The sequence below is a fragment of the Triturus cristatus genome, chromosome 5_1 (genome assembly GCF_964204655.1).
Source record: "Triturus cristatus chromosome 5_1, aTriCri1.1, whole genome shotgun sequence".
NCBI classification, from domain to species: domain Eukaryota; kingdom Metazoa; phylum Chordata; class Amphibia; order Caudata; family Salamandridae; genus Triturus; species Triturus cristatus.
Window position 1 is genome coordinate 281291028 of NC_140587.1, and position 17624 is coordinate 281308651.

Genomic DNA, 17624 nt, shown 5'->3' on the forward strand with positions numbered 1-17624 from the left:
AATTGAGTTGTTGTACAGGGAAGAGAATTGAGTACATGGGTTTCATCAACAAAGAGAAGAGGGTAATGGCTGAATATTGACATTATGTTTGATATAATGTTTCAAGGAAGGTGGGCGTACATGCAGAAGAGAATCTATAGTCATGTTTACCAAGACAGGTTGTAACCACGTCGCTGTTGCAGTCAAATACCTCGGCCTGGTTGCTTAATGTTCGGTTCCCTAACCCCAGGCTTCCTCACCTTATTGTGTAATGCAAAGACATGGATACATGGGGGCTGATCTGCACACTGTGTCCAGCCGAGGTTCAATAATGATACCAACCTGTAAATACCGCAATCTCTGCAAGCTCCTTGTTCTGTTCCCTGTACCCTTTCTCTGCTTGCGCTGGGAGATGACAATAGACACCCAAAGGGAGGTCAGCGGTGGCAAAGTTATTAGAGTACCATAATACCAAGATGGACGGAGAAGTATTAGGAGTAACACGTAAAATGTGGAGCCCACATAATGTGGACAGGAAATGACATGGTGTCCGATGTAAAAGACAGGAATAGCAATCAATCAATCGATTACTTCAGGGTCATGAAAAAAAGCACACCCATTTCCCTATAGTCATAGAAATTAAATCCAAGTTCACGAAGTAGTGAATATTGGCAACTGGGAGATCCACTCCGCTGTTTGTGGTTCAACGGGGAATCCTTCCAATAGCAATTTTCCATTAATTGTAGAATGAAGGCAGAAGTGGATATCCACTGGTTGAGTGGCTCTCCCAGGTGCCATTAGTCACCATTCAATGAAGAGTGATTTAAATTCTGTGAGTATAAGGTAACAGTTGTGCTATTTTTCGTCACCCTAAAGTAAATCGATGGATTTATATTTCAGTTTGTAAATACATTACATTTTACAATCAATTAATACTGCGGTTGAAAATATATAAGATATATTTTGCATAACTTTATCGGAGTACGCCTCATTACATCACATTTACATGCATGTGGAGGTTTTCAGTACCTATCTTTTTCATTGTCTTAAGTGATTGGATTTTTTAGATACCAACAACCTCAACTAAATTTAAATTGTGTTCAAGTTACTCCTTTGCGAGCCCCATTTATGTTGTGTCTCTAGTATTTTACCCAGTCTCTTGAGGGATCACTGGGTTGCCTTATAATGTTCGTGATGTAAAAGGCAGCTCAGAGACAAAAGAGGATACATTTAGAGAGGAAAGAACTTTGTGATGAGCAATGACGATGAGGTTAATCATCTCGTTCCTTGTCTTTGAGTGGCGCCCACGTGCAGTTACAACTGATAGTAGCTTTGACTAATACTTTCTTTGAAACATTACTAAAAGGATATTGACAATCTGGACATTAGTTTAAGTTGCACATAAATGCATTATTAATTAGCAATAGTGGCCCCAGTCTTGTAACACTGTATTAGTAATCAATCAATCAATCAATCAGGGATTTGTAGAGCGCACTACTCACCCGTAAGGGTCTCAAGGCGCTGGGGAGAGTGGTACTCATTATAATAACCGCGAAACAGAGGAAGGTGAGTCTGATGGGGCTGAACCATAGGATTGCCTGTTTGACTATAAACACCTTCAGCAGGTGCATTTACCTGCTGACCTATCATACAAGTTACCAAGCTCAAATAGCTCGACATCCATATTAGAGAACATCAAATGGATACTTGGAAGATGCTACCAGAACTTGGTGAGCAGACCGCTTAAATACACTCTTTTAAAGGACAAAAACACACACAGTCAAGAAATCAATGCACGGAACTGTCGCAAAACCAGATTTTACAAATGTTTTGTAAATGACAGACAATTTAACATGACTCTGCGCGTCCCAAAAGTGGTTCATAAAATGCATTATTCTGACATCTTTTTTTGGGATGAAAAGACTGAAAATTAGCTTCCTGCCTACAAGCTGTATTCATTTTTAGACAGCGCTTTACCAAGCCATAATTGCAACAAAACATACATGTCAGTTCTCTTTTCATGAGCATAATGCTGCAAGACCAGCTCTGCCCCTTCTACATGAAATTTTAGTCACGTTTCGCGTTTCTTTGAAGGACCTTTTACCCGGCTTTTGTACAATGAATCCACAATAATTATTTTGACTGGCAGGGGGTTTGAAGAATCAGATGATGTCCTGGAATCATGGTAGCAGCAAGGCGGTCCCTTAAGCAGGGAGTGACAGAGCAGCAGTATGAAACAATGTCCCCAGCTCTTTTCCAGGAGCCGGTGACTGAGTGCAGCATAATAGGGCCTTTTGCTTTAATGCGTTTTCCTTCCAGTATTTGACAGCAGAATATTCAAAGATCTGCCTGAATTATTTTTTATGAACACTTGGAAACATATTTATGAAAAATAAACTATGTTTCCAAGTTTTCTTAAATATTGTTTCGAGACAGCTACAATTCGGCGTTTTTGCTTTTTGTATGAAAACGATAAGAAATAATATTTAGACGCCTCACAGACTTGGAGAAGAATACATGTGATTACATTATGGTTATAAGTATTAGGTAACTTGTAAATGTAACTAACAGGCGTGTGGGGTATGCATGTTCACGGCGGAGAGATGTGGCCTCTTCTAGAAAGGCTAGATCCCTTTAAGAATTTGTCACCGATTAAACACAGTCGCTTTCGTCATTAGGTCTCCCCATTGACGAGCTACTTACCTCATTAGGGTTTCTACAACTTTATGTAGATTGCTGTATTTTTAAAATCTGTAAATTTTGAAGTAATTATTTAAGCCTTATTTCTACCCTTGATTAGAGAATTGTAGTGAGCTTAAAAGCGCACAGTAGTCAAATCTGTTTAAATTACAATAAAGTCTTTGTTTATTTTATTTTTGCTATTAAAAACTTTGTGTTGAAGATCATACAGCTTATTTGTTAGTGTGTTACATTATGCAAATTTGGACCTAAATAGAATTCTAGGCGGAGGAAAAAAAAAGGCTATTTAGCTTCAAAGTGAGCAGGAGTAGAAAATCAGCCCCGGCAAAAACGCTCTAATGAGCCCCACACTGAAGGAGGCCATAACTAGACTGGAGCTGGGTGAGGAGAGCTGGGTCAGTGCTGCCCACCTAGCTATGAAGGCGGCCCCTAGCCTGAAGCCCACCTAGAACATGCAGGTGTGCCAGAATGGCCTTTCCAGCTTTGGCAATCAAAGTGCTGAGCTGTATTGATTCGCCATGTGTTTTGTGCGCATAATAAAAAACGGTAAATAAAGTAAAAAAATAAAATAAAAAAAAGTACTGAGCTGTATATGTTGGTGTCCACCAGTTGACCATTACTGCAAGTAATTCAGATGCGTTTCCAAAAGGTCACAATGCCTCCCACCTCCCAGATGGGGTTTTCAGCAGGTCCAACATCATTTCTTACAGTAGATCAATCACCACGGCAACATCACAACTACGGCATCTCCACGCTGCCAGGACAGACAGGGAGGACAGTGTAGTATCCTTCATACATGACGCGTCTCAGAAATCCACCCAATGGTGTGTGTTGCATATTCGCTGGTAGTCCACTGCAGATGAGTTAAACATATGTGAGGAGACTGATGTAGGAAAAAATATTTGCAGGCCTACACTAGCCTTGGCTTTAAAGCCTACACAGCATTGTTACGCACTGATGCCCATGTGATAGCATTAATATTTCAGAAACATTATAGTGCTTGCTTTTGTACTATTACAATGAGGATGGATTCTTTCATGAGAAGGTTCATTTTCCTGCTCATTTTTACGTAAGGTACATTGAAACCAACAATTTGGTAACAGTTTACTACAAGGAATCATATCCATAATCAACATGAAATTGCCTGGACTTCCTATACACTGCAGTCCTCGTCGCCACGACTTTTAACGTCAAGTAATGCTTAACTGGGATTGTCTAAATCTCCTCATATTTTTTTTTTTTTTAAAATTCTTTTTATTGGCATTTATAGTAAACAAATTGCAAATATTTGCACATACGGATTTACAGTAAACATGTGCCCTTGGATCAACGTGTACAGCGGATCTCACTGTCTAAATCTCCTCATGACCCACGTATGCAAGAGTAACTCTCTCACTTCAACCCCTACTAAGGAATGTCTGATATATGGGAAAACAGTACTGGAATCACTCACAGATGACGGGTACTGCTGCACCGTAGAAACCTTTGCACATCAGGTACCCTCCTTGCACTTGTAACCTCTAAAGAGAAAATGTGATTAGAATGAACAACTTCATGGCATTTGTTCAACATGGTGAAAGGCGATTTAAACACTACTGCTGGTGCTACGACTAACAGTAATGATACAAATAACAACAATAATAACCTGTTATTTGTATAATGCATAACAAAAAGAACAAACCTTAACGGTCAGAGGTGGAAAGGAATGTTTAAAAGTAAACAACATTTTGTTTAACAAGAGAGAAGATTGCTCTCCAAATATTTTATATGTGCACAAAAGATACACGTATGTATTGCACGTGCTGTACTGAAGAGCAGATTTTGGCTTTGTATTCATCACAGCATATGCATTACACGTGCACATTTACAGGTGCAAACCAAATTTGACCAGGAGATCTATACTGCGCACATAGATGGAGCCAGAGATCTCGCTTGGCACCAGACCAAAAACATCTTCAACTCACAGACCTACATTTCTGAGGACAATGTAATGCCAACTATGCAGCACGTTCAGAGCTGAAACCCCAAAAATTATTTTTCGCGAGAGCACGACTGGTAGGTCTGGTTGATGCTCATGCAAGTCGGAGCATGAGTGGAGAAGAAGACGCTCTCGCTACCTTGGCGTGGCTTCCTCGCGTTTAGGACCGCATGACGTCAAAGACTACCATAGTATGCTCTCCCTGCTTCCTCCCAGGGTTTGCCAAGTGTCTAGTGACCACTGCAATGGACTCTGGAACCTTTAGAAGTGGTTCTCTTTTAGAGAGCCAGCAAAGTTCTGGAGCATGAGAACCTTTTTGGTATCAGGTCCATTATTCATCTCACAGCACCACTCAACAGGAAGGCGCTCTTACATATGAAGATGGATGGCATGCACAGGTGTGAGAAACAGGCACTCAGAGTACTTCTTAATATGTACATGCACGGCAACTCTGTTCTGTAGCACCACCTACAATAGCACGCCTGCTGCATGTCTGCATCCGCATGTCAAGTCCAACTTATGCTCGCACCTGTCCGTAGCAGCTCGCACGTGCCCACAGCTCCTCATCCCAGCACACACTCTAGAAGTGACATCGGTACTGCCCCAGGAACTGCAGATGCCGATCAATTATCCTGGACTAGAAACCTATGCTGTCTCAGGGTCCTTCACATTGCAGTGACGGCTCATGGCAATAGAAGCTGAGAAGAGGACTGCAACACAGCAGCCTGCTTGCGATTCAGAACATGGAAACATTGATATAGGAAGGCCAGACGGGGCGAGGTAAAAAAAAGATTTGCTCACTAAGGGCATCACATCACCACATACAACAGTCCTACTTGCAATAGAAATGAAAAAGCACAATGAAAAATAATAGACCCGCTACAAAAAGTCAAGGAAGTAAACAAGAGTATGCAGTTCCATCACATGGCACTATATCGCCAGGTAATGTTCCAGACAGCGCTCACATTACTTCTCCAAAATTATCCAGACAGAATGAGAGGCAAAAAAGTAGATACTTTCCCTATGACGGCTATTCTATAGGGAGATTTAGTGCCCTATTCATTGTGCTTTCAATAAGCACAATGAATGGGTCCCTAAAACTCTTTCTAGAAAAAAGAGGGTTTAAGTTATTATTATTTCAATTGCTATATGTGGTGTGATAATGTGCTCAGCTCAAATTAAGTGCATTACTGCTGAGGGATGTAAGCTAGCCACTGAGGGACAGATGGTGTAGTTATTTAATCCTTATACTAATCCAATCAAGCCCAGTGTATCATTCAGCTACCTTCAAGGATCGCGCATTATGCAATACTACACATTACAATGTAGTAATGGGCCTACGACCAATTTCCTATGTGTGGCTTTCCAGACAACTAGCATAAAAAAGTGGTACTAACCCTCAAGCAGGTCACAGTGATTTATTTTCATAGTCAACCGAGTAGGAGTTTTGATTTTCTCATTCGTTATGTATGTTATTTGGTAAAAACTATGGGCCATACAGAATAATTCCATGTGCGGTAAACAGAGACCCCGAGATGGAGTATGGGCGTGGAGCCTGTGAGCCTTCAATCTAGGGTTGGCAGCTCCCCAGACGCGCCTTTTAACGCCTGTGTTGCTTTGACATCAGTTTTGGAACCAATAAAGGCAGCATGCCAGACATGTATTTATAATGGAGGTGGCGACCACTGGGAAACATCATTGCACATTTTGGCAATGAGAGGGACTCATTTTTATTCCACCAGGTTATACAGCGATTTATTATCGCGTACTCAAAGGTGTGTGAGATCCACAGGGAAGTATGTCATACTGTAACTTTGAAGGTTATCTTTGGTCGTGGTATGTGACACTGGAAAGGTCTTACATTTCACCCACTTAATCCTATATCCAGACAAGAATGGAAATAATTAGACTAGAGATAAAAATGCAATACAGATGAGTCTGGTTTAATAAGTGTAAAAGAATGACTTGATCTGGCCAAAAAAGGTATTGATTCCCATTTTAATTCATGATTCGCGTATAGCATCTAACAGTGTTTCTAGTACAAGCAAGAATAGTAAGGTAACAAGCTGGCATCCTTGTAATGTCCTTCTTCTTATCGTTAAAGATTGTGATATCAACTCACCACAGTTGATGTGGGGCAGCTGAGGAGTTATACAGCCAGCAGACCTCATTGATAAAATTCTCTCATAGGTCAGCCCTCTCAAGTGTTTGAAAAACGTATCACTTGATCGAACGTTTCCTCATTGTCCAATGAAAGGATCGGTACCTCTCTCTCTCTTTGAGAGTTCCTGCTCTACCACAGGAGATCCATCGTGATTCCTAGATGCAAGACCCAGTAAACAATCCACCTGGGAGGGATGGACAGCTATTGGGCTCACCGTACGTAATTGATTTGCTAATATTCTAACTAGTATTTTGTCACTGATGTTTACCAATTCGGCTGCCAGGCTCATCATGGGTTCTAAACGAAACTGCCACATTTCCCCTGACCTTAGAGCTCTCAACTGGCTCCCCTTTGAAGCAAGAATTCAACAAAAACAAGCATTGGCATAGCCAATAAGTCTCACCTTTGGGACCTTATAAGTGTTTAGTCATGCAACAGTTGATGTTGTTGCACCAAGGACATTGTGCTGGATAACTAAACACTTATAAGGTCCCAAAGGGCGAGACCTATTAGCTATGCCAATGCTTGTTAAAATTAATAGATAACTGAAGACATCTCTGTTTGTGCTGAGAGGAGTGTATGTTAACAGATAGTTAATTGTGGTTTCTTTTCTGCTGCTTTTTCCGTGTATGTTGGATATGAAATTGATGCTCCTGAATAGGGTTTCAATCCTGAAATACATTGAGGTGAATTTACTAAGTGTAATTAGTTGGAGAAGGAACCATCACATCATTATCAACAATGTTTTCTAAATAGAATTGTAAGCCAAGGACTCAATCAAATGAAAATGTATTGAATTATGGGTGACTGCCTTAATATGTGTTCATGGGTCCAGTAGTTCATATGATTTTGCTCTCAATTGGAGAGCTGCCAGGTGTCATCAGAGTACTGAAAAAATCTTTGAACACTTTCAAGTGTAGATGAATGAGGTATGAAATTCTACACAAAAATATAAGAGTGCATCACTCCAGAATCGGAAAACAATTGTTCAGTTGATTTTCAAGATCCAAATAAAAGCTAGCACGAACTAGCAAAGTTCTTTAGTACTCATCGCTTCCTAATGAAAGGGTATTTAAGCTACTTTGAATACTCTATCTGATTAGCAGTAGTTTCTCATTGTATTTTCTTTCTGTGGTGGATGTGACTGATTCATCGCAGCTGAGTGAATCAGGAACCTCTAGTATTGAGGTGACCTTCTCCTCGAAAAAGGGCAGATAGATTTGTCAGTGCAACCATTAACTAAGTTAGTATTTGTGGTTGTGCAGTAGCAGATGTGGTTTCAAATAAACTACACTCAAAGGGATGAGTAATAGCTTTGAAGTTTCTTACAGAATGTGGTAAGAGAAGGGGCGTGGTTTGGACAGTGCAGTGAATGGCAGCTTAGCTACGCTACTCCCGCCGCCGACAGCAACAACTTTATATGGCTCACGGCCACTCTCAAAACAAAGAAGCGGTCCATGCAGCGGAACAAGGGGCATCTGGGAGTCATTATAACCAGCGGAATTGCCACCGTCTAATACCACGTTTCACCTCCTGAGTGTTGGGCTCCGATCGCGATCCAGGAGGCGGGGGACAAAATGGCCACCATCTTGGAATGATCCAGGCAAAACACAAGAGAAAACCGACGCCTGATTACACAAGTAATGGAACCCTTCACCTGGCACAGCTTTCCTTATGGGTTCCTGGGAACGTGTGTTAATTCCAGAAAGTAGTTAATCTACACTCTGACATAGGTGTTAATCTACAAGTTGAGATGCACTACTTCCTGTGTGAACCCACCCCATTTTTCTTTTTGGCTCACTTCTAGTTGACATTTGCTTCTCACAAGCATACATCTGTCAATGAAGAAAATAGCTTCCCCCTCTTTTCTCAGTATGACTACAAGAGGCAAGACTTGAAAAAATGAGTGTGCCAATGGTCTTCCTACAGTCAAAAGGCTGAAGACAGTGTTCTGTTTCAGTATTGTTACTAGGGTGACCAACTGGCATGGGTCCAAATTCAGGACGGTGAGTGTAAAAATTCAGGACAAAAGGGTCAAACTTCAGGACAAAAATTCAGGACAGGAGGTCAAAATTCAGGACAAAACTTCGGGACAAAAGGTAAATTTTACAGACACATAAGAGGAGGTCGCGCAATAGTATATAATTAAGCCCATCCATATCCAAGCATATTCAACCATTTGCAAACCTATCCATCATGTATCCTTCCATCCATCATTTCACTCTTCCATCCCTCCATCCATCCTTTCACTCATCCATTCATTCATTCATTATCCATCCATCCACCCTTTCACCCTATCCATCAGTACACTCATCAATCCACTCTTCCACCCATTCACTCATCCACCCAGCCTTACACCCATTCAGCCATCCTTTCACTTACACATCCATCTACCAAGTCAATCAACCTTCCATCCATTCACCCTTTCAGTCATCCATCCCTCCTCCCTTTCTCTCTCCATTGACCCTTTCACTTAGCCATCCTTCCTTCCACCCATCCATCTACTCATCCACTCATGAATCCATCCATTGACACTATCAGTCATCCATCCACCCTTTCACTCATCTACCCATCCTTTTGTCCATCTACCCTCCCTTTCACTCACTCATCCATCCTTACATCCACCCTTTCACTAATCGGTCCATCCATTCACCCTTTCACTTATCAATTCATCCATCATTTTACTTATCCATCCACCCATTCACTCACCCATCATCCACCCTTTAACTCATCCCTCCATCCTTTCACTAGTCCATCCACCCTTTTACTCATCCACCCATACATCTATCTTTTTATATTTTGTCTTATCCATCCTTCCACTCACTCATCTATCCATCCATCCATCCTCTCATTATCCATCCTTTCACCCTCTCATTCATCCATTCACCCTTTCACTAATCTATCCAGCCATCCACCCATCCCTTCACATACTCACTCACCCACCTTTTCATTTTAATTATGAACCGAGCCTTTGTCTGCAGAGTTGCAGACAGAAGAGACCCATCAAGAATGTCACTCTTGCTCTAGTTCCTAAAGCAAGGGGTGGGGCGGGGAAGGGAAGGGTTCACTATGCCCTTGCACATAGGCAATCTGAGTCATGAGTCATGCATGATGCACAGCGCCAGGCCATGTGGTGCCTCTGATATGGTGTTGTTTCCAGGGCTTTAAGTGGGATGAAAAAACTGGGGGGTTTCTCCAAAGTGGATGTTTGATGTAATTAAGGGCGCAGCTTTAAACACCTAAGCTAAAAATCTGTGCTTAATATAGTGTACCACCTGACTGGTATATTGTGTCTCCTGTCATTGTATCCATATAACACAACAAGCAACTTTACACCTGCACAAAGCCAGAATTATTGGCTTTGTCAATGGTGGTTAGTTTCATAAAATAAAAAAAGCAGCAATCATGGCTTCCTTTGATATTGAAAATGCATCAGTTCTAAAATGGCGAGACTGTCACCCTAATAGCCTTTGACCCCAGTGGAATGAAATAAACGTATCCTTTGGCACGTGCAACCATGCACACAGTGCACCATAAAGCCCCCGTCTCACCTTTTATTTTTCACGCTAACCAATATAAAAAATGATTACACAAGAGACTGGACAAACAAAGCTTTACTAACACAACGCATCGGACAAAATTCCACAACTGTATGGAAAGAATAGTGCGATCCTAAAGAAGTACAGTGCACCACAAATGGTAGAAGGGTGCAAATGCTGGTAACAGAACTGGTCAATACATGGACTATGGGCGCTAGACGATTTCCAGAGTAACCTAAATACACTGTAAAAACCTCATCACTGCTTGACCTGGCTCCATTCTGTACTTGTAAATATTCAAATCTGGATGGCTCAGAGTTAAATATTCTAGTGGGGTGGCATACTCAAAACTTAACAATGTGCTATAAGTCCTCGGCATTCAGTGAAATGTTAAGAGAGAAGGGATAGTCAATAACTCTCCTTGGATTCACAAATTATGGCGAAATCAATCTTCATTCAATAGTATAATGCTTTATTCGATACTCAATATATTAAAAAAAAGAAGAAAAAACAGGAATCAGCCTTGCTAACACATTTTTTTCCTTACAGAAACTTTATTATGGTAAAATCTATCGGCGAAGGGCCAAAAACACATATCACATGGCAGGTCCTAGACATTTGAACTATTAAAAAATCTTCATCATTCCATTGAGTCTCCTCAGCATCTGTCGTTTCAGCTAGTTACATTGTCTTATGTCTAGAATAAAATTGAAACAGAGAGCTCCTGCCTACAACACAATCCAAACTAACTCTCCGAGTTACCTCTCTAATCTTCTCCAACTAGCTGGCAGCCTGAGAGGCCTCCTGAGTGAAAACAAAATTCTTCTGGAAACGCCAAGAAACAACTTACCCCCAGCCCCCCCAGTCTTCTGTCTGACAGAATGCCCTGCCCTGGACAGAGGTTGTAGGAGGCCGGCAATATGCTTTGCAGCCCAGACTGCCCCCTTGTCCTTCTGTATGTGGCAATCAGAATGACAACGGGCGGGGTTGGGCTGCCCTTGTGCTCAAGGAGGAGTGCGAGGCGGCCCCATCAGGGGGCTGAGGCTTCATGCAGGGAGCAGCGCTGTTCCCTGTAGTGCCCAAAATTACGGACAAGAGGCATCCGTAAAAAGGATTCTCACGGACAATGGACGTGAAGTGAAGTCCAAGTTACGAACGGTCCGTGAAATTTACAGATGGTTGGTCACCCTAATTGTTACCAGTAGTGACAAATGATTTATCAGGAATAAAAAGCACATTATATTCTGAGAGACCTAGATGTTTGACACCGGAAGCACGCTGCAGAGGCATGACCCTATCTAGGAACTTGCACTGTACAGTTTACAGAAACTGGATGAACACACCTTGGCACCAGTATCTCGCAAGCCTTTTGTATGCGAGCGCATATCTTATGTACGTTTGCCTAGTGATGACCGGGCAGTGGACAATCACGAAAGAAAGTCAAGTGAGCCATTTATACTTGGGAACAGACTGCAACAAGCGTGCACAAAGACAATAGCTCAAGCCTTAAAGACCTATTGGCTCTGCCTTTTGTTCGTGCTGTATAGCTTTGGAAACAAGCATTGGCATAGCCAATAGGTCTCGCCTTTGGGACCTTATAAGTGTTTAGCCATGCAACAGTTGCATAACTAAATACTTATAAGGTCCCAAAAGCGAGACCTATTGGCTCTGCCAAGTGAAAGTGATCGCGAACAAACATCAAGGCGGCCGTGCGGCTGCGAAAGTGAAAGTAATCGCGGTCAAGCGTGGCGCGCGCCCGCGCATATGCACTGTAACTCTAGGCTGGCCTGGTAGCACTTTTTGGAGCCCTCTCAATAACTCTCACCAGACCAGCGCATGCGCTGGGTCAGGCGAGACCTAAAAAATCCAATGTTGTACAGCATAATTAAAAGGGGGAAAAAAAGGCACGATGATATGGCGTCGTCATTATGTAGGAGCATACATGCACCATGACGCAGGCATCATTTTTTTTAAAATTACTGATCCAAGATGGATTGGTAAATTAAAAATAAAATGAAAATTAAGTGCGAAAGCAATTTAATTTATAAAGTGAAACGACCATCAACAATTTGCTGTTTGGCCCTCTAAACAAAAAAATGTAAATTCATTTTAAAAAAATGTGGCCACAGGAGCAAGCGAGTAGGGGGAGTAATCGGAGGAGAAGGTAAGGGTAGGGGTGTCGGATGGGGAAGAGGAAGAAGAAGCACTGGAGGCAGGGAGCAACAAGAAGAGTGGAGAGATGTACACAAGAGAGAGAAATACATAGGGTGAAAGGAGAATCACACGGGTGAGAGCAACAGAGCGCGGGGAGGGAAGCACATGGTCACAAGAGAGCAACATGGAGCGTGGCGGCAGGAAGAAGCGCACGAGTCAGACTGCTGGAAAATGCATTCATTCTCACTGAGTGCTTAAGATAAGAGTAGTTCTTTCAAAGTGAGCAGTGGAAGGACAAAATTAAAGAGGATATGCTCCAGGGAAGGGATAAACATAGGATGGACAAGGCAAACCATTGAATATGAAGCAAGCGAGAGTGACAATAAAGCCAACTAATGGTAATCAGTGCGTGCCCTTTAAGCCCACAGTAAGTTCTTGGTAAGCTCGCAAAAGGCCTTTTCCAACTAGACCGCTTCTGCTGAGTAACAGGTTTTTTAAGTAATCTAAAAGTCTATGGAGGGCGTCGCCTCGGTTTAATGCATGACTCAATTAAACTCCTGCGGAAGGGATGCCTGTCAGAGCCTGGTCAGGAGCTAGAGCTGAAATAATTGATAAATGGAAAGAATGCTGTAAAAGGACTGACATCCGGATACGGATTATTTTAAGAAAAATAATTAAGTGAAAATGGCATGAATAAAGAATTTTAATGTTAACTTTTGGAGAGCTAATAAGAGATACCTCTTTCTGGTTGTGCATGAGACTTTTCATCCAACAGTTGCTCGACAAAGTGGACTTTATACTTTGAGAGGCCCCAGCCGCTCTGCACGCACCCCAGCACCAACTGATTTTCGGTTTAGGCTCTTGGGAGGCACATACTATAGGATAGAGAGGTCTGTTCACAAAGACATTTATGAGTACAGGAAGCAGTACTGCACGAGTGCTCTTTTACATGCTATTGCACCTTTGTGAAACGACCCCCAAACGGCCAACTCCATATTAGTGTAAATGCTAACAGTGCAGAGCTTTCTATATGTACTAATTGTATATCAATATTCACGTTTTAGATATTTTGGAGCCCATTCACAATGGGATGTAAAAGTACGTAAAAGACTACCACATGAGCTCTGCTTCATATATTCCAATATGCCTTACTGAATATGCCACACGGTGTTCTGTCATCCGAAAGTGGCTGATTTTGCCCCTTCTCTACCGGTCGTTCAGAGCCGCCAGGCCATTTAGAATTATTCTAGTTTTCCTGTCAGACAGTCTGTCTCTTGCCAGTGCTTCTGTCCGACCAGGGGCGTAGAAAACCAGCACTGGTTAAAAGGGGCTGCGCTGTATCTCGCCGAGCATTCGTCAATATAGGAAGTTTGGAATGGCGCTACAGGTCACACGAGTAATAAAAAAGGCTGCACCCCCGTTTATACTTGTACATTTGTAAAGTAGTTGCAGCGCCGCCTAATGCCCCTCTGGATAAGCCATTCGTATATCGCATTTTAGCTGACCACTAAGCGAGAGCAGGCTTCAGGCATACATCCAGTATTGCTTATTACCAGTGTTTGGAACAATTTGGATAACACTAGTTGTGAACTTCATTCCAGTTTCCTAATACTCTGAATTCCGACGAGCTGAAAGGCGAGTGCTCCCATACTTCCAGGCTATTCATGTATTCCTCCTCTGCTGGCATCGATCCATGCAGAGGTATCAAAGAAGATGGATTCATTCGTATCACGGTTTAGTCAGCAAGATCAACATTATGGATTTTTTTCAGATTACGACAAGCAGTCCCACTGGTGACACATCGCTCTCTATCGGCACCGCTGGGGCAGTTAGGTTAGACGTGTCTGATAGAAAACTTGGTGCGCGCTGGTCAAGAGGAGACGAGGCATCATTGGCCCTTAGTCACCAAGTGTAGAAAGGCTCTTGTCATTGCCGCGGACACCTCGCTAGAGTCACCCTTTTGTTTTTGGGGTTTGCATTTCTACGTTTTACTGCGTTGCAGACTTCTTAATAAAATCTTGTATTCTGACATGATCGTTTATTAGGGTAAGAGTGCCGTATCTCTTAAAACTGGCGCGTCTCTCGAGTGTGGCTAGTGACGCGCAGCCCGGCTGGCGCGTGCTCTTCCTCACAGAGCGGCGGTGACCAGCCGGAGCCCGTGCGGAGAGGGCTATCTGCGTCACCACAGGATTAGCGTGTTTTCAGAATGATAAAGCACACCGGAGCAGGGCATCTCTTCAAGTCAGCAGTAGATGACGGAAAAGCGCAGCTGTAGCAAGACGTCCTTCAAATCTTCTTTGAGCAAGGTGATGCTTTCCCAGTCCCGCCAAATGTGTTTTATTTGACAATTAATAGTAACAAGCACTGAAAGACAAGCACGGTCCGCGGCCGCAAAAGTTAAAGCGATGCGTAGTGTTTACCTTACGGGAGAGAGCAGCGGCAGGCGTGATAATTGCTAACAGATGGCGCCACTGCTCGCTCTCACAAGGGAAACGGCATACATACACGAGTACTAATAGAAAACAGTGCAAAACATGCACGAGTTTTAACAAAAGCTCGGAGTGATTCCAAGAGGTCACTGCAAAGCAGCGCTTGCGCGCTGCGTAGGCGAGACCTAAAAATCGCTTACATGATTCACAAAGCCCTTCACCACAAGACCCCGGGATATCGGTCCCAGAAATTGGTGCTCTCGTGTGGTGATAGATCCTCCAGGAGTTTCAGCACTCTTCTTCTGAAACCACAAAGATTTTCCAAAAAGCAAATATACAACCGAGCCTTCTCTGGAATCGCCCCAAGGATCTGTAACGCATTGTCCCCAGAAACCAGACTGAATACCTCTACTGCCTCTTTCAAGAAAGAAGTAAAGTCTCTACTCATGAGTAAACTTACATGAACATTCGGAGGTGGAGGGCGAGCTTCCTGGTTTGGGCGGGGACTGAGGGGACACTTCGCCTACAGTTGACCAGGCGTGCTTCCAATGACAAAGCGCAGGATGCTGCTAGGGCGTGGGGGGCTTTGGTGGAGGAGCTTCGTCGCTGGGGGGGAACAGGAAGAGGAGGGTGGGGATCAGGCGCGAGTGGCCCGGACTGGGAGGATTGTGGAGGGACCTGCTGGGACTGCCGGGGAGACTACTCAGGAGGAGGCCGCTTGAATATTCTCCGAGAATAATCGCTGTTTGTGCAACTTTATTAGGATGTACATGGTGGTCGAGCTCCGGGGTGGTATGCCTATGAGCGGTAGAGCGCAGCCTTTGGTACTTTTCAGAACGCTGATGGGGTTCATCCCATGATTCTGAGTTCAGCTCCCTGGCTGCGTGGGGCACTCTACGCATTACCAGGGGGGGACCGCTGTGGGCACACTGACAGGGGGGGTAGGGGTAGAGGGGGAGCGGGGTGGGGTGTTAGGAATGGCACTGTTGCGGAACTACTTTCTCCTGTATTGTCGTTAATTGCCTAGTTCTCCTACACGGGCCTACTGTATGTAACGCTGACCTCACGATGCTGTTGTTGGGGTCAAACTAATAAAAATTGTTTAAAAAAAAAAAAATGAGTAAACTTACATGAACAACGAATTGACCCGCATAACAAATGTTGGCCACCACTGTTTTTGTGTTTTATGTCTTTATGCATACACTTCTGTACTATCTATATAAAGAGACAATAATGGAATGCATCATACTTTGCACTATGTCTCCCCCTGTAAAGCGCTCCGACGCCCGCAACGGTCATGTTCGCACTATATAAAACCTTCAAGATAAAAATAAATAAATCAATGAGATTGGTCTTTAACTATCACAACTGACTGAAGTGACGTTTGCTTTCTTTAGGAAGAAGTGAGATAATGCTTTATTGGAGATTGGTTCCACGCATTCAGTTTTCTCAGATTCTTTAAATGCTGATGGTAGCATGGGTGCAATGAGTTATTTGCGAACCTAATGAAATGTTTCCAAGTAGCCATCTTTGTCCAGGGATTTACAGATGGGCAATTCAGAGATAACTTTCTCAATCTCTTCTATCAAAATCTCCCTTTTCAGGTGTGCCCTGAGCTCCTGATTTAAAGTGGGCAAATGCAAAGGTCGAATAAATTCTTATTCGTCCAAATTTGTAGCTTAAGAATCAAAGTGTGGAGCTCCCCATAGAATATAGCAATTGTTTCAGCAATGTCAATGGCGTGTGTAATGAGTTCAGCACTGGAGTCCCGAAAAGCTGTTTTGAAAGTAGTGCTTACCCATGACACAGCTGTGTTGCCAGCTATCTGCCTGGTTTCGCCCTCCTTTCATAGTGTTTGGGTCTTTACTTTCCAATCACCTACTTTGCTGTTGATGTGAAGGATTGAGAGAGAATTTCTCCAACTTTAATTAACATTGCACTGTAGGTCAAGGATGGTCTCTGTAAAGATCAGTCAGATCCCTAATTGAATTTTCCAGCAGAGCCTGTTATGCCTTAGATTTCTGTCTGGCGGTTGTGGAGACCTGCATTAGGAGACACCTACATGTTACCTTACCTGCTACCCACAGGAGGTGTGAAGAGCAGCCTGAATCTTCCTTTCCCACCAGATTGAACAAGGAAGAGAAGTTCACGGTTATCATTTGGTACTTAGTACTACTTAGCCTGAATATGCCAAAAGGCATGTGGTGATAGGGGGTAAGTCTGAGTCCTAGGCAGACCAAGAGTGATCTGGTAATCTGCCTGCCAGAATATCACAATCAATTACACTAAGTAATAGGCAGCCGTGTAAAAACAAATTGATCTGTGAAGATGTGCCACATGCACATGATAGGAATATAAAATCCTTCTCAGTTGAATGGAGCAGTCGTCAGGGGTCAGGACATCCTGTAGGAGGGTTTTGTCATTGTCACCTATCAGAGGTGCCAATTATAGCTAAAATAGGATATAAAGGTAGGTTCCTGTGTCCACCCATGACAACCCGTGTCTTACCAAATTCAGTGCGCAATCTGGAAAGGTGCGAGAAGAGAGACTGTTGTCATTAGAAGCATAGACGTCACCAGAAATTACTATCTCGTGGAAATTCTTCAAATTCACCAAGATGAATCCAGTGTTAGGGCCACTCAATGTTACACAAATTTTACAGGCTATTTTTCCGGAGTAGT

The 17624-nt window shown here is 43.0% G+C and overlaps 1 protein-coding gene across 4 annotated transcripts in view; it reads right to left on the minus strand.

Moving 5' to 3' along the window:
• Positions 1-17624, minus strand: part of LOC146830728 (uncharacterized) — a 435729-nt gene that overhangs the window by 286397 nt on the left and 131708 nt on the right. For 2 of the 4 annotated variants that reach the window (XR_014961480.1, XM_085604947.1), the window contains one exon: positions 4133-4199. The exons of the other annotated variants lie outside the window; for them this stretch is intronic. Coding sequence is in view for 1 of the 2 variants with exons in the window: in XM_085604947.1 (XP_085461073.1) it covers positions 4133-4199 (67 nt within the window). In the remaining variant the exon portion in view is untranslated. The remainder of the gene's footprint in view (positions 1-4132; positions 4200-17624) is intronic. 4 annotated transcript variants of the gene reach the window in all.